A 22,453-nucleotide genomic window follows, 5' to 3' on the forward strand; every position below is an offset into this window, starting at 1 on the left:
AGAGCTATGTAGTGTTAGAGTTCTTCGTGACTTAGGTAACTTTATTTTTTAATAGTTACTCTCAGTTATCTTATATTTAAAGTGAGAATTTTGATAAAATTTTAAAAAGAAATTTAATTATATAGATCTTGTTTTATGCAATTGTTGTGACTCTTCTTAATTCCATCCCAAAGGCTACATTTCTAATTCTGCTAGTGTTTTGGAGGTCCCCAAGACCACCCTAGGATTGCTGATTCACTTGTAGCCTTACCCAAAAACTGGGTTCGCCTCTTGTTGGGTGTCAAGCTGAAAAGAAATGTTACAGAAGTGGCAGGCCAGCCAAGAAACAACCACCACTCGGAGGGTTGGAGTACTCAGGTTTATTATGCTGGTGGGCTCAGAGGGGCTATCGCTCCGGATCTCTGAGTGCCTCCAGGAAGTTTTATAGGGTTGCTTACAATCTCGGGGTCCATCAACCAATAGGGTGAGTACAGCTAGGCGGAAACAAAGGGTTGCTTGCTGTAACCCGAAACCGGCCTAGCAAGGTTAAACTTAAAATTCATGAGTTAACTTAAAATTCATGAGTTAGCCCAGCCCAGTCTTGGCCCAGACCAACCTTTTCCTTCTCAATACAACCAAGCCAAAGATTAGGAAAAGGAACGATTTATTACTTGCAGCAAATAAGGAGAACACAGGAGATTTTTCCTAAAGCAGTATCTCTCCAAACAGCAAAATTGGGGAAGTTTTAAGCTAAAGGTAAGTGCATATTCATGAAGGGACTTGGGCGGTTGACGAAGTCCATGCTTTAGGGTCAGAAAAGGTCGACATCATCAGTTAGGTTCCAGTTGATCTGGTGGTTGAGTGCTTCAGGCTTATCTTTACCATTAGAAGAGAACTGGGAGTCTTTGTAACTGACATATTATCTTTGCTATTGTTACTTCTCTTGCCTAATAACAGCCCTTTGTTTCTGCATTCTTTTGTTTCCTTAATATCATTGATTACTGAGACCTGTTCCAGAGCAAGCTTTGTGGGCAGGCCTAGAACAGAAAATGGCTTAGGCTAAAAATGGCTTCTCTTATGTCAAGAAAGGCATGTCTGGTTTTCTTCCTCTAGGGATCCACTACCTTATCTGCTTACACAAGGATTCGGAGAACTCAGCATATAGTCGTACTCATGGTTATGATTTATTACAGCAAAAGGCTACAAAACAAAATCAGCAAAGGGAACAGGCTCATGGGATGAAGTCTGGAGGAAACCAGGCACAAGCTTTCAAGAGTCCTCACCCAGTGGAGTCACACAGGATGTGTTTAATTTCTCCTGCATCAAGTTGTGACAATGCACGCAAAGCTAATGAAGGAAGCTCATTAGAGACTTGGTGCTGGTGACTTTTACTGGGGCTGGCCACGTAGGCATCTTCTTTCTAGAATGTCTCAAAATTCCAGACTCCCAGAAGGATGACAGCTATTCAGCATAAACCACATTTTTTATACAGTGTGAGTGAAAAATATTGCCGGCCATATCAGTAAACAAAGGATGCCACAGCCATCAAGTCATCAGCCACTATCCCACATGTGAGCCAGTGGGAACTCAGGGTGGAGACAAGCAGACTGCCCGGCCTCTGCAGATACCCCTGACACTGCACCCTGAGGGAACTCAGGATGGGAAAGAACAGGATACTGGCCCTAGACAGCTAGATGCTATCAAAGGAATGATTTCGTTGAGCCCAGACTCTTGCATCTTTCCATACAAAGAAAAGTGCTAAATTCCTTAAGTTGAGACATCTGGCTTTCTTTCATTGACAGTAATCTTTTGATGTTCTGACTACCTGGTCTTTATTACAGAATTCCTGTGTATCCTGACTCTTACCCTGCATCTTTGGATCTGAGAGTCTGTTATACCAGGTTTACGTCCTCAGAAATGGCCGCTGAATAAAACATAACTCTCAACTTTTAGGCAGTGCATTTTTTATAGTCGACAACAATTTAGGCTCAATGAGCCACTCTTGTAAGTTCTGGGAATGGTGGGAACCCACCCGGGATCCAGGCTCCCAGACTCCAGCCAGGGTCTGCCTTTCAGACCTTTCTAAGGATAGCTGTGTCAGGACAGCTATGTCAACCCTTATTTACAACTAGCCTTTTTCCTTTCCTTCTGCTGTGCAAATCAGAACATTCAAAGAATGCTTGCATCTTCCCAGTAACAAATTTACTCAGATTTTATATAATGCTGGTAGGCTATATGCAAAGAAGGGGAGACAAAAAAGGATGTGGCATTTACTTTGATTTTTTCACCCCTAGATGACTGCTTTTTAATTTCTGTATTAATCCATTACTATTTGTCAAAAAAATTGCAGGCTTATTACTAAGTATTATTTTAAAAGTTGTTCTCTAAAGATCATACGTTGAGGTGATCTGAGGTGCTGAGGTGATCTTCTTCTGTTAAAAAATCCACCAGTTCCTAAACACAACCCACAGAGTGGGAGTATCCCAGAGTGGGGAACTTGTATCTAGAATATATAAGGGCTTATTACAATTCATTAATAAAAGGGCAAATAATCCAATTTAAATAATGAACAAAAGAGATATTTCTCCAAAGAATATGTATAAATGGCCAATAAGCCTGTTAAAAGGTGTTCAACATCATTAGCCATCAGGAAAAGGCAATCAAAACTACAATGAGATACTGCTTCACACACACTAAGACTGCTGTGATTAAAAAAAAACACAGGTAATAGCATGTCAGTGGGGATATGAAGAAATTGGAACCCTCATATACTGCTGATGGGAATGTAAAATGCTTTGGAAAACAGCCTGGTGATTCCTCAAATGATTGAACATAGAGTTTTCATATGACCCAGCAATTCTACTCCTAGGTATATACCTATACCTAGGTAGAAATGAGAACGTATGTCCATCCAAAACCTTGGAACATCTGTATCAGCATTATTCATAATAGCCTAAAAGCAGAAACAACCTAAATGCCCATCAACTGATAATATGGGATATAGCCATATAATGGAATATTACTTGGCAATAAAAAGAAATGAGGTGCTGGTATATGTCACAACATCGAAGCTTGAAAACATGCTAAGTGAGAGAAGCCAGTCCTGAAGGGCTATACATTGTGTGATTCCATTTATATGAAATACTCAGAATAGCCAAATCTACGGTGAGAGAAAGTAGATGAGGGGTTGACAGGGGCTGGGAGGACTGGGGGTGATTGCTAAGAGGTTCAGGGTTTCTTTCAGGGTAGTGAAAATGTTGCAGAATTGTGGTGATGGATGCACAACTCTGTGAAGACGCTAAAGGCACTGAATCCTACAGTTTAAATGGGTGAATTGAATGGTGTGTGAATTATACCTCAATAAAGCTATTAGGAAAACATACTGGTACTTAAGAGGAAATAAAGTTATTTGTCTATTATTATGAACAGCTGACCTGTAATACTCAGGTATCTATTAGGATTCATAACTTGTGTTTTCAGATGTGAGTCAGTGAGTTACTAATGGCACTGGAATATCACTTGTTCATTCTGAAGAAGAGTGGTTAAGAAATCCAAAGAGGAGTGCCACTGTATTGGGAGTATATTAAGCATTTTCCACTTTGCAGTGTGACATGTCTGTATTTCTGTCAGATATCTTTTGTTTGTTTTATTTGTTTTGGGGGGGGCGGAGATAATTAGGTTTATTTATTATTATTATTATTTTTTTGGATGGAGGTACTGAGGACTGAACCCGTGACCTTGTGCATGCTAAGCATGCGCTCTACCACTGAGCTATATCCTCCCCTCCTCTGTCAGGTATCTTACTTTAGAAATAAAGCTCCATTTTCCTCCCCTAGTACTTGGCTGCTTATGTTGCCCAGGTGGGAACTGAAGGCGGGACTTCTCATTAAGAAGATCTTGGCTGGCAGCTTTTCTTCCTGGGGTCTGAGTGTCAGTCAGAATACTAAGGAGGAAACAAGCTCATCCATTATTAGCCTTTAAATATTGTCAAGTCATATGGAATTGAATCAGCTTGTATTTGGGTAATGGAAGTGTGTTTTCTTCCCACCTTGTTTTGTTTCATTCAGAATTCATCAATTCACTTAGCTATAACAGTATATTGGGGGAAGATCTTTATTTAATGATCTACTGACATATGTTTCTTGTACTTTTAAAAAAATCCCTTTCAGCGTATGGCTGAGGAAGGCACGACTGAGAAATGCAGTCTGTGTTCCATTTAGTCTGGTGCTTTATATTAGTCCCATGTCAGTGTCTGGAATGGAGAAGGAGTTGTGAGGGATCTGGGACAACTTTCTTATTCCTTCTGAGTCGAATTCTCACGGTGACTTCAGTCTGTTTTTTGAAGTATCGTAAGTTCTTAGCCAGATAATCCCTCAAACTCATGTTCACAGGCAAATACCAAAGCATTTCCTAAAACCAAGTATAAACAAATTTTAGGTTGGCTGCCATTTTAGCTGATTCACATCACTGTTCTCATCACAGATAATTCTTGCACATTTGTCAAAGGGACTGGAAGCTCTAACTCAGTGGGTGTTTCAAAAGTAGATGATGCATTTTTGATATTTCCCAGAGAGGATATTATTATGTACCTTGAAATCTCAACAGGGACTTGCCTCACCGCAAAGAGCAGGGAGGGCAATGAAGGTGAAACCCTGTGTCCTGTGACCCAGCCCCCTCCTGCCCTCCCTTACCCCTTACTTACAGAAGCTGTGCTGTGTGACCACAGCGTGGTGTGGTCTTCAGAGGAGACAGGTGATCTCGTTTCTTTTGTGACCCGTCTTTCTGAGGTCCTTTGTTATATGGGACTGTGGAGTCCTGTGTGTCACACAGGTCCAATGACCAGATGTGCTGTTTCTTTGGTGTTTCCACGATTGACATTCTTTTAAATCCCTTGGGGGATTTTAATGCTGTTCAATCTGTATTTAGACCATTACATCTGACATTAAGAAGTAGCACCCTTGGCAGAAATTAATTGTGTATTTGTGAATGGCCAGTTAACGAACACATAAACAAAGTCATAGAGCAGATAAGAACGATCTTTCAGGCAAAAAGCATCTGTCTTCATCTGCTCCCTGAGTAGTTGGTGCCACGGTGCCAACCTCCAGAAATGCCGTCAGTTTGGATGTTATGGATTAGTTTACTGGAGACGTTGATTGTGATGCTAACGTGGCACGAGGCATTCTCTCCCTGTCCTTGTCCCAAACCTGTCATCCTGCTGAGCCCCTTAATGTAGTCCTGTCATGCTGTGAGGTACAAAACCACCCCAGCTAACTCTAGCCAGTAGGCATTTGTGGTAATTGGAAAACAAAGTTGATAAAGGTCTCATCTGTATTTGTTTTCTCTCTCCCTCGTCCTGTATCCTTACCAGGCAAAAGTAGAAGAAAAGATCCAAGAGGTCTTCAGTTCTTACAAGCTCAACCACCTTGTACCAAGGTAAGCTGCTGGTTAGGAATTTGAGGGAATCTGGGGAGACTGCCTCCCATGGGAGCCTTTTTACTTTCCTCCTTGAACTTGTCTCGTGGGATGTGTCTGTTGTGAGGCTGGTATTTCCTGACCTTGTGGCTCCCTGGAGATGCTTATGACCGCAACTCCTGCCGCCATTAGAATACTGTCTATGGGAGATGTGCACTCAAACTGAGCCGTCAGATGTTCCTTGAGGATGCCCCTGGGGCCTGAGCTCTGAGTTCAGAAGGTGGAGAGAGGAAGTTCATGATTCTGTAGCTTGGTTCTGACCGGCTGCACTGATGTTCAGATCAGAACTCTCAGGTTTTTCTCCTTCACATAACACTTTGAAACAGATGTGGTGTCCAGGAGGATGGAAAAGAATGGATTCCTTTGATGTGTATTTTTATTAGACTGGGAAGATGTGAGAGATCTGAGCTTCTCCCAGCCTGGCCCTTCTTGGTGATTGTGATTGTAAGGGAGAAATTTCAAGTGAGAAATAGAATGCCTCTTTTTCCCCTTGGCCCTTAGCAGGTTGAAGCCTTGTAAGCTTTTTGATGTCAAAAATTCCAAAAGGGGGATTATAAGCAGAAACTTACCAATTTGAACCTTTATTTTTCTCTTTTTTCCAGTTTTGTAATGTATCACACTAGAATTTCACAAGGTTATTTCCTCCCTTTATTAGCATTTCTCTTCTAGTCACAGATTGCTTATCCAAAACTGTCCTGTGTTATCTTTCCCTCAGAACTGATCAGTAGTCCACACGGTGTGTGGTGCTCCCTTCTCCTTGACAATCTCTGAACGTAGTGTAGGTGGGCTGCTGGCTGATTCACCCTGGGTGGGAAGCTGATCTGGTCCACCTCTTTTATCAAGTCTCCCAACTTCCCGACACCTCCTAACAGACTAACTCCTGGCAAGTCAGTCTCTGAGGACTTCTGCTTTCTGTAACATTACAAATATTTCTAGCGTGAGTTAACTGTGTCTTTTTTTTTTTTTTTTTACCACCATTCTATTTTGTCACTATTTCCCTAGAGAAAAAAATCTGTCAAAAAGTTCTAATTAGCCCAGGCAGAAAATAATTGGAAAAAGGGACAGACAGGAGGGAAAGTTATCTTCATCTTCCTTCCCTGGAGGAGAAGAGAAAGAGTACATCAGTTAACCAGAGGAGTCTTCTTCCGAACTACTAACCTAAAGCTCTGCATTAACCCAAAGCCCAGACCTCAATAAATAAGTTTTTGCTCATCACAAGCCACAGCTGGAGATTAACAAGTGATACCATTTGTGTAAACAGCTTGGGGACAGGGTACTCTCTGCCTGGGACATGCCGTTTCCCTGGAGGTGGCGGGACTTGGTGATGGCAAGGGGGTGGGCTGCTTCAGGAGGGGTTTGTGGTTAGAGTTGTATCACGATGACTCACCTGATTGCGCTCTGAGTCACTGTCCACTGTCTGTGGCTCTGTAGACACGTGTCCCCTGTGTTTCCAAAGGGATCTTTGATCATTTGACATTTTACACCCACCATCAGAATAGAGCCCTTGGGCTTTTATTCTTACTGAGCTGGGAAGGAGAATGGGAAGTTATTATCTGGGAAGAAGCTGTGTTTGGGGAGTGGTGGTAGAGGACAACAAAGGAGTAAAACCCCCTGATTCATAGGTCTTAGGCCAGGTGTGGGTGGAAGACAAAAATGTTCCTCTTGGGTTTGGATCCTTTGTGGAAATTGAATATATCAGACCTCTGGGTTTGTTTCAGGAATCTGACATTTCCCATTTTATCATTGTTGCCTATGAAAATGAGTGCTTTAAAGGATGCTAATCAGCATATTATGTCACAGCATGCTGATTAATGTTGGAGAAATTACACATTGTGGCTGAATGGGTGAGAATGTAAATCAACATATCAGTATAAGGCTGGAGCCATTCATTCTGTCATAGAATGAACTTCTAGGATAGGAGAATAAACCTGAAAATTTACCAGTATTCTAAATTACTATCAAAATTACAATATTTAATATTTTAGTAGTCAGATTTTAAAAGTCTGGCATTAGAATGAAGGAACAAACCTTCCTTGTCAGTGAAAGTGAATATTCAGAAATTAGCAATAAATCTAGATGACATGGCTCGTTTGTGTTTCTGATGTTGTGTTGCTGATCAGATGTGACAGGATCACATACACTCCTGGACCACTGACCACACACAGGTCCAGAGATGCCAGGAATGATGTGAGGGAGGTATTCGTTGATTCAGCCTTTCAGAGCCACCACCAATTAGCAGATTAGGCTGGAATTCAAGGCTGAAGCTGGATGTTGTTACATTCTACAATTATTTGCCATCCCAGAAATTTTTTCCGCCACTCTCTAAGACTGTGAAACATGCATCCTCTCCTGAGTGAGGTGGTCCGTCCCATGGAGCTCTTAGACCGTGCTTTGAGCAGTTTTGTCTATCAGCATCCTACTTTACCACAAAAGTTAATTTTCTTTTTCTGTGGTTAGTCTCACTGTTCCACACTCGTATGAATTTACCCTTTGCCAGGTATTGTGTTATCTTTAGTAAGAAACCTGAAATTCCCAACCCCACCCCACACTCACATATAATTTTAAAATTGTTATCTCTTGGGAAAAGGTAGCCTAGTGTTCCTTGGGAGGGAGAAATATCGATGATGTCCCTGTGCTAACAGAGCAATGAAGGTTAAGTGTTGGCAGTGGCTCTGAAGACAAAATACTCTGAGTTAAGCTCTCAAAGCAGTTCTCACATGGGAGCCTGCTCAGCTTTGATGTTTCCTGCCATTTCTGTATGTGATGCTACTTTGGAATTTCCCAAATCCTGAGCAGTTAGAAGATGTAGTTCTTCATACTGTTGTTCTTTCTAAGGTCCTTATGAATAAATCCATCTTTCCTTCCACCCTCCATCAAGTGACTTACTACTTACGTGCCAGAGGCTTACTTTCTGACTAGAGAAGCCCCTGCCTTTAGTGTGTTTAAAACCCTTCCAGCAGCCAACAATGAACTGAATCCCTGTCCTCTCCATCTCTCATAACCAAAGGCATGATTCTCAGGGATGGTCCAGGTTTAGGGGTAGGCAGAGTGTTTGCTGTCACTTCGTCTGCTGTGTTCATTTAAAGTCATTCTTTCCTTTACCCACTTGGCAAGAGTATCTCAGGGGTCCCCAAGAGGCCAGGCACCGCTGGGCTCTGGGATGGTGGACAAGGCTGACCCAGGTCCTGCCCCTGCTGGGCTCTGAGTCTCATGGGGAAGGTGGTTACTAAACAAATGAATTCAGGGAACATAGCTACCAATGGAGTGACTGTCTTAAGAAGAGAAAGGGGCACTGAGGGAGAATAACAGGGGTCTATAACTTAGGTTGGGATGTCAGGGAAGGCATCTAGTTTATTTGGGCTGCAGTAGCAGATTGTTGTAGATTGGGTGGTTTAACACTTATTTCTCACAGTTCTGAGGCTGGGAAGTCCAAATTCAAGGCACCAACTGATTTGCTCTCTGGCGAGGACCAGCCTCCTGATTTGTAGATGGCATCTTCTCCCTGTGCCCTCATAAGGCAGAAGGGGTGAGGGAGCTGTCTGGGGTATCTTTTATAAGGTGCTGATCCCTTCATGAGAACTCCGCTCTCAGGACCTGAACACCTCCCACGGGCACCACCTCCTAATACCATCACACTGGGGATTAGAGTTTCAGTATAAGAGTTTGGAGGGACTGTAGCAGAGAGCTCTGAGAAAGAGACTCTTAGGCTGAGAGTGGAGGGTGAGGAGAGGTTGGCCAGTTTAGGAGGTGGTGGGGGTGCTCCAGGCAGAGGGAAGACTTGAGCTAAAGTCCTGAGGCTGAAAAGAGCAGACTGCACCCAAAGCGGTGTGGTTGGAGCTCCGTGAGGCACTGGATGAGGTTAGAGAGAAGTAGGTGGAGACACATTGTGAAGGGTCTCAAAGCCCATAGGGCTCATCCATAATGAACACAGTTTACACTATTTGCTGCCCAGTACACGTGTATTTCTAAGTTCCTTCTCCGCCAGTGGAACTGGACTCCCAATATCCTGTGTACTTGCTTGGTTATTCCTCATGTGTGTCCCAGACCCCCATCCCCTCTGCACACCACACAGATGCCTTCCTCAGCTTCTGGAGCACTGACACCCTGCATTGCCCCTGCTGGGCCTGTCTTGTTCCATCTAATTGAATGACTTTGGGGCTGAATTGTTCAGAAAGGAGAGAGAAAGAGCTCTAGCTTTTCTTTCTTTTTTCTTTTTAAGAGGGGGGAGGTATTAGGTTTATTCATTGGTTTCTGTTTGGAGGAGGTGCTGAGGATGGAACCCAGGCCCTAGTGCATGCTAAGCATGTGCTCTACCGCTTGAGCTATATCCTCCCTGCTAGCTTTTCTTTTTTAACTACCTACTCAGAAAAGAGTTTTGGATCTAGAGGTGACTTGAGAATAAAGGAATGGTAAGAGTATTACTTTGCTAGGGCTGCCATAACCGGATACCACTGATGAGGTGACTTAAACAACAGAAATTTGTTTTCTCACAGTCCAGGAGGCTTGAAGTCCAAGATCAAGGTGCCAACAGAGTTGGTTTCTCCTGAGGTCTCTCTCTTTGGCTTGTAGATGGCTGTCTTCTCCTTGTGTCCTCACATGGCCTTTTCTCTGTGTGGGCTCCTCCCTGGTGTCTCTTCCTCTTACCTTAAATATCTCTTTAAAGGCCCTGCCTTCTAATGCAGTCACACTGGGGGTCAGGGCTTCAACATATGACTTTGAGGTGGGGCACTGTTCAGTCCATAACAGTAAGTCTTTAGTATGGTTTCTGGCTGATCAAAAGAAACTGGATATATGTCCCTTCAATTTAAAAGAATCATAAACCTCAAAGGAAAAGTTAAAATTCATTCAGTTAGCATTTTGGCCCTTGAAGCTCTAGATAAACATGTAAAGAACCCTTTTCCAAGGTTTTGGGATAACATATACATATTAGTGTTACTGTGTGTATATGTGTGTGTGTATGTGCGTGTGTAACGCCTGTTTATGATTAAGTGAATGAAAGTGAAAGAAAACAGTTTCTCTGGTGGAAATAGTCACTGAAAGAAATTTCTTTTCCCCTGCTTGTGGCTGAAGTTGGTCTTCAGATGAAACTGGCTAAAGGAACTCACAAGTTCCCTCCCAGCAGGGCTCCTGTCTCTGAGCGAAGGGCCTGGCTGTCTGTGCGTGAGGTTCAAGTTGGGAGGAGAGTGACTGGGGAGTCCCCTTTGGGCTGCCCCAGGTCCTGTCTCTAGGGACCAACCTGGAGCTGCAGAAAAGGTGCCTGAAGCTTCTTTCAGTTAGATGTTTCTGTGCAGGTGAGGCTTCAGGTAGTTTCTTGTCACTTGAGGATCCTGAAGAGTAAGTAGCCAGTGTTGCTTACTCCTGAGAGGTAGAGAAGCCTTTGCCTCTGAGGTCTTTCATTTTCCAAGACTGAAAAGCCCCTTGTCGAGTGAGAGGAGTGTGAGAAGACAAGGAAAAGGGTTCGTTCTCCAGGGTGGTTGTTGTTTCTCCCCCTGTAAGGGGAAGGGTTTGTGGCTTAGTTAAGCTCTCTAGACGTGCCAAGTCCTCTCGGGAAGGTTAATGATGGGTCTCCTGCGGTGCGATAAGTGTGACCTCAGGAGACTGATAGGCTGCACCCCTGAGCCGGAGATGCCGTCTGCAGCCTTGTCACCCCGCTCTTTGTCCTCTCCGCTTACGTTTTAACTTCCCCCGTGAGGTGTGTCATTCTTTTAAATTGATGGGACTGAAACCAGGAAGAACAAGTCTCTTTTGGTCAGTCAGAAAACTGACCTTACCATTCCTTTCTCCTTTCTTTTGTTTATTCCACAATAAATGCTGAGAGCCTGCTCTGTGCAGGGCACGGGTGCTAAAGACAGACACGGCTGCCCTTCAGGGTCCCAGGGCCCCAGGGCGTGGAGTGGGCAGGCAGACCGTACAGGGCATTCCAGTCGGTGCCTGGTCCCTTTCCTCAGTATTACACTTAGGATCACAAAATTTTATTCACAAGAAAAACCTTTAATGCTGTCTTGCCTGACATTTCTTTTTCTTTCTTTCTTTCTTTCCCCAACATTTCTAAATGTGGTGGCTCCTGTTCTGTGTTGGAACAGTGTTTTCCCTTCTCTCCTCCGCAGCTTAGCATCTCAGGGTATTTGAAGTATTCAGATTCCTTTGACTGTTTTCTTCAAACTGAAAAGAATTGACCTAGAGAAAACCCCACTGTGTGTCAGTCTTTTCAGAGTTAGAGGTCAGGAGTTCTGCCTGCAGAATCTGTGCCTGCCCTCTGCTGGCTTGGTTTTCTCAGCCTCCTCTCTCGCCTTGAGTGGGTCCCCGCCTGCCCTATTAAGGATCTCTTGCCACCACCACCCCAGTTTTTCTCGTTCATCACACCCATCCTGGCCATACCCAACCTGTCCAGCTGGGGTCAGCCCACACGGGGACCTCTTTCAGTGGCCCGCTGACCTCATCCTGTTCCCTCGTACCTCTGCCCTTCTGCCCTTCCCATCTGACCAGCCCTTACCACAGCACGCCTATCGCTGCTTCTGCTAAGGAGTCCCAGCAGGATTTCCAAGAAAAAAATCATCGCAGTGCCTTCAGAGTGGCTTCATCCAAAGTTTATCCTCCTTAGCTTCAGCTAGGCCTCCACTCCTGTTTGTCCTCCTCTGTTCATCTGGTGTAGTTCCCTCGGTTCACAGTGGTCAGTCCACACTCTTCCATGGTCTTGCCTCCTAATTCTTGAGAGGACCAAGGCTGTCCCATGTGTTACCTTGGTTCCCTCTTCCCCATTCAGAGACCTATACTTGTCTGACGTCGCATTCTCCCGTCATTTCTTTCCCTGAGAACATAGCATCATTCTTTATTTCCACACTCACCTCTCCTCCTGAACTTTCCACCTCTCCTCTTTGGGACTTTTGTTGCTGGATTTTCTCTGGACTCCTGCGTTTTTAGTGTCTCCCCTTTGCTCTCAAGCATGTTCACCTCTCCTCTTCCTTAACCACCTGCCTTCGCCCCAGGCCCCCACCGGCCGTGGCTCTGTTGTGTTTCTTCCCTCACAAACATCACAAACACACTTAGATTGTAGGTTTGGTTTCCTACCACTAGTCTTATCCTCACCCCAGTCCGCTCACTATGCTGCAACTAGCATGATCTAGAAAGTGCAGATCTGACCATGTCTTTCCTGTGCCTAAAATACTTTTGTGACTCCCCTTTAAAATACTTACTTGCCCTTGTTTTTTTGTTACAGTTTTAATGAGACATAATTCATATATCATGCAGTCCACTCATTTAAAGTGTACAGTTCAGTAGTTTTTAGTATATTCATAGAGTTGTGCCATCACCACAGTTAGCTTTAGAGTATTTACATCACCCCAAAAAGAAGCCCCCTCTGTATCCTTTAGCCATCACTTCCCAATCCCCCCATTCCACTCCCAGCTCCCACCCCAGCCCCTGGCAACCACTCAATCTATTTTCTCTATGAATTTGCCTGTTCTGGACATTTCATATAAACGAAATCATACAGTATATGGTCTTCTGTGACTGGCTTCTTTCACTTAGCGTAGTGTTTTCAGGCGTCATCCATGTTGCAACACAGCGACTCTTGTTTGCTCTTTGGTTTAAAATCTAACTCATGGTACATTTATACGTCCTGAATGATCTGATGCCTCTGTACCTCTCCAGCCTGATTTCTCACTGCTCACTACCTTGTGCTTTTGCTCCAGCTGAACCAAACTTATTCAAATGTGCCACCGTGTTCCCTTGTCTGAAACATCCTCCCCACCTCCTTCATTTGGCCTGGCTGACTCATGGCCTTCAGGTCTTAGCCTCAGTGCAGTGTCCTTTGGAGAGTTTGTTCTGATCCTTCGTGCCCTCTGGGGGCTGCCAGAGCCCACTGCACTTCCCTGATCACAGCCTTTGTCGGACTTGGCCATTGAAGTGCAGTTGTCTGCCTCTGGACCATGGCTCTGGAAGCATCGCCCCAGCACCAGAGCCTGCACAGAGTGCAGTGGGTGCTCACTGAGTCCTGATGCCTAGACTTCCTTGAAAGAGAAATCGAGTCTGGCCATCTCTTCCTTGTGATCTGGGATGTGCTCTCCCCACACCCTGAACTCTCTTGAAGGTCAGCAGCCACTTTGTCGTTTGTCCTCCTTTTCCTCAGTCTTCCTGCTGCATTTGCCACCGTTAAAGCCTCCATGAAATTCTCTCCTCCCATCCTGCCTGTGACACCCCAGTGCCTTTGTCTTCCCCCGCTCGTGTACCACTCTTTATTTCTCTCCTCTGACTCTTTGGCCTCCAAGCCCTTAAAGATGAGTCTTCTCTCAGTTCTGCCTTCAGACTTTTCTCTCTGCTCTGTCCTCCGCTCCCGCTGCTTCACCTGTCACCTCCATGCAGATAAATGATTCCCAGTCTGTTTGTGTCACCTGAATCCCTCTCCAGAGGTGATTGAGATGCTCACCTGAATATACTTCCGGGGCTTTGAAGCCCACCTTCTCCTGGGCACCGTGCTAGTTAGAGCCCTCAGTACTCTCAGTACTTCTCAACCTGGTTGACTCTTAACAGCATCTTTCCTGGTCTTCCCACCTCATCTCTCTCCGCACTTAGCGCTTTCATCAGCCCAGTTTGTAAACACATATTGAATACCTACTGCTATCAGATAATTTTTCTAAAGCACAGCTCTGGTCTTTTTTTTCTTGACTGCAAACCTTCAGGGCTTTCTTTTGCCTTTTTTTAAAAATTGAGGTATAACTGACATAACATTATATTAATTTCAGGTGTGCAACGTAACAATTCCTTATTTGTATATATTGCAAAATGGTCACCACAGTAAGTCCAGTTAACATCCAGCACCATATATAGTTACAAAAATTTTTTTCTTCTAGTGAGAGCTTTCAGGATCCACTTCCCTAGCTACTTTCAAATATGCAACACAGTGTTGTTAATATAGTTACCATGCTCTGCATTACATCTTCATGACTTATTCATCTTATAACTGGAAGTTTGTACCTTTTGACCTCCTTCACGCATTTCACCCACCCCTCTACCTCCCACCTCAGGCAACCACCAATCTGTCTTCTGTACCCATGAGCTCAGGGCTTTTGTTTGACTTCTGGTTTTTTGGTGGAAGCCCTAGAGTTCCACATATAAATGAGATCGTACAGTATTTATCTTTTTCTGTCTGACTTGTTTCTCTTAGCATAATGTCCTCAAGGTCCATCCATGTTGTTGCAAATTCACTTTGCCTATTAAATTGAGTTAAGTTCCTCAGCTGGCATCCCAGACCCCTGAAAAAAGGCTTCACCTGCCTTTTTTGACCATTCGTCTTTCATTCCTAATAGCCAGGCCAAATCCCTGACCTCTCGCTCTCCCTACACACTTTATACCTTTATTCCTGGCTGCACAGTACAGTAGCTATTAGCCACTTGTAGCTACTTAAACGTAAATTAATTCAAATTAAAGTTTAAAATTCAGTTGCTCAGTCACACTAACCGCATTTTGAGCGCTCAGTAATCGTGTGGCTTGTGACTACCTACTGAACAGCACAAAGAACATTTCCATCATCACTGAAAGTTTTTGATGGCCTTGGTCAGTACCTTTTATTTCCACTCCTTCTGGCTAAACTGTCCTCCCATTGTCTCACCTCCTCCTCTTCTCCACCTGTAAAAATACCCTCTCTTTACCAGGGCCACCCGCCTCCAGTTCCACCCGTTCTACACAGCCTTTCCTGATCATTCCTTTCTTAATGAAATCCCCCTGCCCCTTTAGAGCCTTGGTAGTATTTTATCTGTTTTCCTCTATGAAACCTACCCTTTTCCCCTCATATTGTAGCCACTTAGGTCCTTACTTCCAGTAATGACTTGGAAGACTTTTGGAAGTAAAGACTACTTATTCTGTGCACAGTACAGTGGGAGTTCAATAAACAATTGTTGAATTGAATACCTAGTAGAAAAGAGAATGGTTCTTCTTTCGTTTTATTTCTGTAATCAGCAAGCACAGTGAATGTCTTAAATTCCTTACTTTTTTTTTTCCTTCCATAATCACATACACCCTTTCTGCAAGACCCAGCAGGAAGTGAAGCCCCTGTGCAGGTGGCCGCAGCCGGCACAGTCCATCTTAGAGCCAGCAGCGCGGACATCAGTGCCAAGGAGAGCGACTGGTTGGGAATACAAACATAATCCTCTGGCCAGGCTATGGGTCAGCACGCGGGGGGTGAAATTTTAGGGACACAGTAACAGATGGATAACTGAGGGGCAGGCAGGGTACAAACTACAGACTTCAGAGAAGTGACCCCAGAAGAAATGACTGGAATGACAGAGACTAACCAAGTCAGGGAAGTGGCAAGGCTCAGATTTAAATTGCTTGCAGGGTGGGGAGCCGCAAGATATCTGTTCTCAGTTAAACCCTGGAGGAACTTCCTGGGTGGTTTGTTGCTGCCTGGCTAACTGTGCTCATTGTGGCATTTTTTAGCCCAAAGCCACCTGCCACAAAGGAGAGGATCTCACCCGAAACATTCACCAGCTGAATTCAACATTCACCAATTTCCAGACACTTTAGGGACATTCACAGGCTGTCCTCTTTTCTCTAGTCTAGCTGCCCTTGGGAACCAAAGAGATTGCTGGTTTCCATTCATTGACTGTGGGGGGATGACGGAAGGTGAGAATGAGTGTGTGCACATGTGTGTGTGTGTGTGCCCATGTGTTCTGAGGGGTTGGGGGAGCAGAGGCTATTAGAATAGGTTTACAGAGCTCTTTGTCTTTCCAGGCTTATTTTGCAGAGGGAGAAGCACTTCCATTATCTGAAAAGAGGCCTCCGACATCTGACAGATGCCTATGAGGTAAACCTTGCCTAGGAGCCCTTTCTGTCAAATTAAAGGCCAGATCTTTCTCCATTTTTTTTGTTTGGTTGTAAAAAGCCCTATGGGCTTGACCACTGCAGATTCACTCACTGTACCTGTGTGACTCGGTAGGAGCCAGTTACACAGTGGCTGATCCCACAGAGCTGGGACCCCTGCTTCTGAAAGGACAGAACCAGAACTCCTCTAGTCTTACCCCAGCTCCAAGCTAGAGGAGCCCGCTAGATGGGGTGGGGCTTTCTTCCACCATTAGATCGATCGTGGCTGAGGGGTTCACGTTCCTTCTTCTAGACATCCCTTGACCACTAGCTACAAGGCAGTTACCTGCTTATCTTTTTACCTACCCCTTTGCCCTATAAGCTTATCTAATTTCTCTACTGGCTGATGTGTGTAAGTCCCAGAGAGTACCACTGCAGTGTAACACTGTAAAAATGCCCCAGTGTGGAGTGGATTTTAAATCAGTATTCCTCAGAGCCCTAGGGTTCCACCGAGGGTCCTGGGGGGCAGGGGGGGCAGTGGTGGTGGAGGGGAAGGGGACTGGGGATGGGGGTGAAGGGCAGGCAGAGGGTAAATGTGAACTGGAGGGCGCCAGGCTTCCTGCCCCATTTTACAAAGAGCAGCCCTGCCTTTAATTGTTTTTTATTTGGGAGTGGGGTTGCACTTTTGATTATTTATGGCAGGATCAGCCAACTCAAATTCCTGTAGATCTAAGCAGGTAGCATCAATGAGAGATGTGGGCCTGGTTGGGGGGTGAGGGAGGCGTGGAACTGAGGCAGACCGGAAGACCTGTGATTTCACTCTGTTCCTGCCAGTTGCTGCCACACAGGAATGCAGACCCAAGGTTGCCAGGCCTCTTTTTGTTTTTTCAAATGAAGCCAGAAATTCAGATTTCTATGTGGATCTGTCAGCACTTGAATATTACAACCAGCTCTAATTAAAACACTATAGGGAGCAAGCGGAACACATCCGTGGGCTACATTTGGCCTGTGGGTGCTCAGTTTTTCGATCTTGACTGGAGTCCTGGATGGTTGGGGTCCAGTCAGCCTGATACAATTGATACTGTAACAGTGGACAACTCACTGAATAGTGTGCTAAAGGCTTGCTATTCATTATCTCATTGACTCCTCACAACTATTCCAGGAGGTAGGTAAATATTTTTTATAGATAAGGAAACAAGCTTAGCAAGATTAAGTAATTTGCTCAAAGGCACATGGCTCATGAGAGGAGGAGCTGGCACTGAAAGCCATAGCAGTGTCTTCTGTCATCACACCAGCTGCGCCTCCAGGTGGTGAGCTAGCACATTTCTGTGCACATTTATGAAGAGGGCAGCTTGGACCAATCAATGGAAAGAGCACTGGATCGAGAGTCTAGAAACCTGAGCTCTTGTCACATCTTGGACATTTACTGTTCTTTGTAATCTGGAGAAAGTTCTTTTCTCTGGACCTCACTTATGCACTTTTGGTTTGTAAAACTGGGCAGTAATACTCCCTGCCCATCTAGCCTCGATGCTTAAATGTTTATTGCTTGAATTAGGACCAAGATCTGTTCACATGTTACCTTTGGAAGCCTTTCCCAGCACCCCTGCCCAGGCAGAATTAGTCTCTTCCATGTGCCCATTCTGTGTATGCATGTGTTATGTTGTCTTGTTCCAGAAAGACATAAGGTAACTTGTACTCACGTGTCTGTGGTTATTGGAGGGGAAGAGGGCATTAGACAGACATTCTAATCCAAGCATCTCAAGAGAAGGAACTGAATTTTATTCATTTTTGTGTCCCCAGTGCTTGGCACGAGTAGATACTAACTCAGTATTTGTTGAATCAGTGAATGGGTTAATCCAGGAAATCCCTTCCTGAGACTGTGTATCTCCCTGGGTCTACACGGGGAAAATGGTAGCACTTAACTTTCTGGCGAGTGAGAAATCCTCTGATCAGCTTCTTTGGATACCTTTGGGGCAGGACCCATTGGGTTCAGGTTAAATTTCCTTGTCCCATTGTCCTTTTCTCACCTGTGGTCATCTCAGCTCCTGGCTAAGGCCACGAAGTAAAGTGTCCTTCATTGACTGATTGTTCATAGGTTGCCCTCCTCCTCCTTGCCAGGCTGCCAGGAAGGCGACAGATATTGCCTTGTCAGCAGGGTCTTGGAATGATTGTGAATAAGGGTGTGTTTTCTTCCCTGTTCCTTTCGCAGTGTCTGGATGCCAGCCGCCCATGGCTCTGCTATTGGATCCTGCACAGCTTGGAACTGCTGGATGAGCCCATCCCCCAGATGGTGGCCACAGAGTGAGTCTGGCGTTGGGGAATCTGGAGTGTTTCCTGAAGCTGTATTTTGAGTTTGGGGCTCTTTTTGTCTTGTTTGTCTTGTTTCTATTCTGATTTATTTTGAATGAAAAACAGAGCGCTACCAAGAAACCCTTGCCCTTCCTTGACCTCCAGTAACTTCCTGAAACTCCTCCACTTCAGAGCCATTCATTGTAAGCCCATGAGTAGAATCAGACTTTGAACTCCCAAGAGAGGGATTCTGTTTCTTCTATGGCCTTTTCTTTTGGCTCTTGCTCTGGTCTTTGAGAAACATCTTCATCATCAACTCTGGAGAAACATGATTTTGCCGGAAAGTACAGTATGCATTTGAAGAGCTTCTGTGGGGAAGTGCATGGCAACCCAATGGACAAAAATGCCTTTGCCTTCCATAAACTCCTTGTAGAAGTCCCTCCTCACCAATGCCTGGGGGACAGTGTGGCTCTTGATGGCACTGGGTGTGTTACCCAGTTACAAATGTCCTCACATGGTTGTCTTAAACTTCTGATTTATGATGAGAGATTGATCTAAGCCACTAAGATTCTACCCAAAGTGTTGGTGCAGATGGATGTCCTCAGTGTGATTCCTCTCCTTAAATCTCATCACAATTTACATATTAAAGAAGAAGCCGATCATCACTCTAGTGTTAGGAGTACCCGAGGAAGGAAAGGGCTGTCGGGATTTGGAGCTAATGCCCAAGTTCTCACTGAGACAGGGCCTGTCCCCTCGGCAACGTCTTTGACTTCTTCTGCTCCCACTGCTGCTCTGCAGGGAGAGAGTCAGAGTGTGGTCCCAGGGCCAGGTTTGATTTCCCGCAGCGCACGGGCAGCTGTGTCCGGATGCGTGGAGGCTGGCCTGTGCCCCTCCCCAGCCACAGTGCCCCTGCCTGGGTCACACTGTCAGGTCAGGAGAACAGAACCACACATTGTCTCATTCATTCTGTCTTAACAATAACCTCTCATTCTTGCCTTCCTGGGCAGGGTGTCTTGTGATGAATGTGGAGAGAAAAGATAATAAAGAATTAGGCCATTAACCCTTGTGATATGTACGATGCTTTCAGAGGGAGAGGAAAAATATGCATTGTCTTCCACTTCGTGGTGCTGCTGCAAGCCTGCCTAGTTGCTTCTAGCTCTGGAAGTAGAGTTGGACACAGTTTCTGCAGTAACAGGAATTTAATTGTCAAAATAAAGGCCCGTGTGCTTCTGAAATACCAGTTGGGGGTTGTGGATTATTTGGCAAGATCCCCCTTAAAACACACAAAATCAGGAATGTGGATGGGAAAGTCCCACGTGAGAGAAGGAAAAAGAAATGGGAGGATTCTGTGACAGTGAAGTGGAGATGCCCCCAAGAGGAGCAGTGATTTGGAGCAGGAAGGATGCCCCCTAGAGGAGGATGTAGGCTGATTGAGGTGGGAAGATGGTGATAAGGGGGTTTCTGGTCAGCATCGGCTTTGAGGGTTTTCTAGGTTGTATACTTGGTGTTTATAGGTAAGGCTTTTCTGAGGAGTAAGTGTTGGCTCAGCTTTTGTGGAAACATCAGATTGGAAGAGAGGACCCCCTTAGAGGGCTTTTCACACTGAACAATTGGAGACAACCTAAATATCAACAGTTGGGGATGAATGTAAAGTTTAAGTAAAGTACCTATGTCTTGATACATACTATGAAATACTATGCAGCCATTTAAAACTTAAAAAGGAACAGATGTTAACTAGACTTACTGTGACCATGTTACAGTATATACAAATACTGAATCATGCTGTACACCTATAATGTGTATATAGGTGTACTAATATAATGTACTAATATAATATAATATAAAGACTAATATAATGTTACGTTAATTATACCTCAATTAAAAGTTTTATATATGTGTATCCATTTGTATATACAAATATATGTATTTATAGAGAGAGGTATTCATGATTTAAATGAAAAAAGTTAAAAATTCAACATTTATAGATTAAAAATAAAGGGAGCTATGTGCATAGGAGAAACCAGAAAGATATATACATACATGGTAGTAGTTATTTGTGTGGATGGTGGGGTTAAAGGTGATTTTTTTCTAAGCTTTTTTACATTTTCTAAAAATTATAATTACAAGGATGTTTTAAAACTAAAAAGCTGATCTGTCCTAATTTGAAGAACCACTTGAGAGTTAATGATTGAAAATTTCTGCTTCACAGCTGCCTTAAAAGCTTTACTTGTGGTTCCTCTGAGCATTGATTTAACAAACTTTTAAAGAATGACTTAGACTTTCCAATAATGTATTTTGTTCTGTGCTTAGCAGGCAGTTAATTCTAGATGTGGATAATATTTATGAACACAGCCTAGTAGCCCTGACTTATAAGGGAATAAACTATTTTTTAGTAAGAAACAGAGAAATCTTAACTTCTATAAAAATATGAGGCTTTTTTAAAAGAAAAGACTACCCAATTTTAGATACTGCCTTTTAATTTATTTTATACAGGGAAAATAAATGCTTTGAAAATGTGGTCAGGTTTTGTTTTTTTTTTTTTTCCCCTCTGCTTCTTTATACAGATATTAAGGTTTCCCAGAGGCTGAGTTTAGAGTTAGATTATTTTTTTGCGGTTCTCTCTCCCCACTCCCCCACCTAGTGTGCAACACACACACACGTTTCTCTCTTTCCTATTTTGTTCACTGTTGTCCTTCTGTTTGTTTAGGGAACAATATGACAAGCTGAGTTCCCTCTAGTGGACAAAACCACTTTTGTCAGCTTCTGTGATTGCTGAGCAAAGCCAGCAAGGGCCAGGCTTTTACTGCTGGTGTCAGAACTTTCGAGAATAGTATGTTCATAGGTAGGAATTTAGTATGCCTCTCTTAAGAGATCGTATCCACAAATTTACACATGTGTTCACCTAAAATAAATTAGTATTTTGGAAGCAGACTAAGTGCATTTGCTTTCAGCACTGAAGGAAGAAGCATCTTTCAATGAGAATCCTGTGCTTTGTTACTGAAAGCTACTTTAATGAAACAAGTGGAGTGAAATGAAAACCACAGGGAAACCACTGCACTGTTAAGTTAGGTGTTTTAGCTTCTGTCGGATCTGAAAGTTATCTTAAACTTAAAAATTGTTTTAGAACTTTTCCACTTGTAAAGTTTTCCCAAAGATTAAATTTAAATATTCATGTGTCATTGTTTTATTAAATTTCCCTTTCAAAAGATTATTAGCAGCTTGTCCCCTGAATAGCTCCTTAAATATCTTTCCTTTTAATTTTAAATTTAATTGGACTGTTTCCTTATCTTTCAGTGAGGGTACCTTATGTCGTCATTTGTCTTCTGGGCGTTTTTCAGCCAAGTGCTGCAGCATCTAGTAGGTAGAGGTCAGGATGCCACCCAATCAGTGTGCTCCACAGGACAGTCCCCACAACACACAGTTATTCAGCCCCAAGCATCAGCAGTGCCACACTGGGGACCCCTGCTCTCAGAGAATCAATTGCAGACTTGGCCATCATTCCAAAACAGCAGCACCCAGGGACTGCCCGTGCTTGATGGAGTCAGATAACCGGTCATCCTCTAAGAGAGCCTGCCAGCCTTCCCCCTGTTCATGGCTGCATTTTGCCAGGGAAGGAGTTTTCCTCTCCCTTCTGTTCAGCTGAAGCTGTTTTACGGTGTGGCATTCGGAAGACTTAGCACTGGATGTCTTAGCCTGATGTCCGCTCAGTCAGCCGGCATTTGCATCTGCTCCTGAGCCAATCTGCCCAAGGATGACTGTGCCTGTTTCCAAAGCTATGGTCTTTGTAACTTATTCTAGGCCTTCAATCTGTCTGTGGTAACCTATTCTGGCACTGGTGTTTTTCTAAAATCTAACCGAAATTCTTGCTGCAGAGTAGCTTCAATTCTTGTTTCTTAACGTTTGCATAATTACCCTT

The 22,453-nt window shown here is 44.0% G+C and overlaps 1 protein-coding gene across 1 annotated transcript in view; it reads left to right on the forward strand.

Annotated features, from left to right (window-relative positions):
* The window catches only part of FNTB (farnesyltransferase, CAAX box, beta), a 64,989-nt gene that overhangs the window by 12,544 nt on the left and 29,992 nt on the right, over positions 1-22,453 (forward strand). The window contains exons 2-4 of the mRNA XM_006177748.2: positions 5,348-5,412; positions 16,180-16,252; positions 18,458-18,549. Of these exons, the coding sequence (XP_006177810.1) occupies positions 5,348-5,412; positions 16,180-16,252; positions 18,458-18,549 (230 nt within the window). The remainder of the gene's footprint in view (positions 1-5,347; positions 5,413-16,179; positions 16,253-18,457; positions 18,550-22,453) is intronic.

This window comes from Camelus ferus, chromosome 6 (genome assembly GCF_009834535.1).
Source record: "Camelus ferus isolate YT-003-E chromosome 6, BCGSAC_Cfer_1.0, whole genome shotgun sequence".
In the NCBI taxonomy this organism is placed as follows: domain Eukaryota; kingdom Metazoa; phylum Chordata; class Mammalia; order Artiodactyla; family Camelidae; genus Camelus; species Camelus ferus.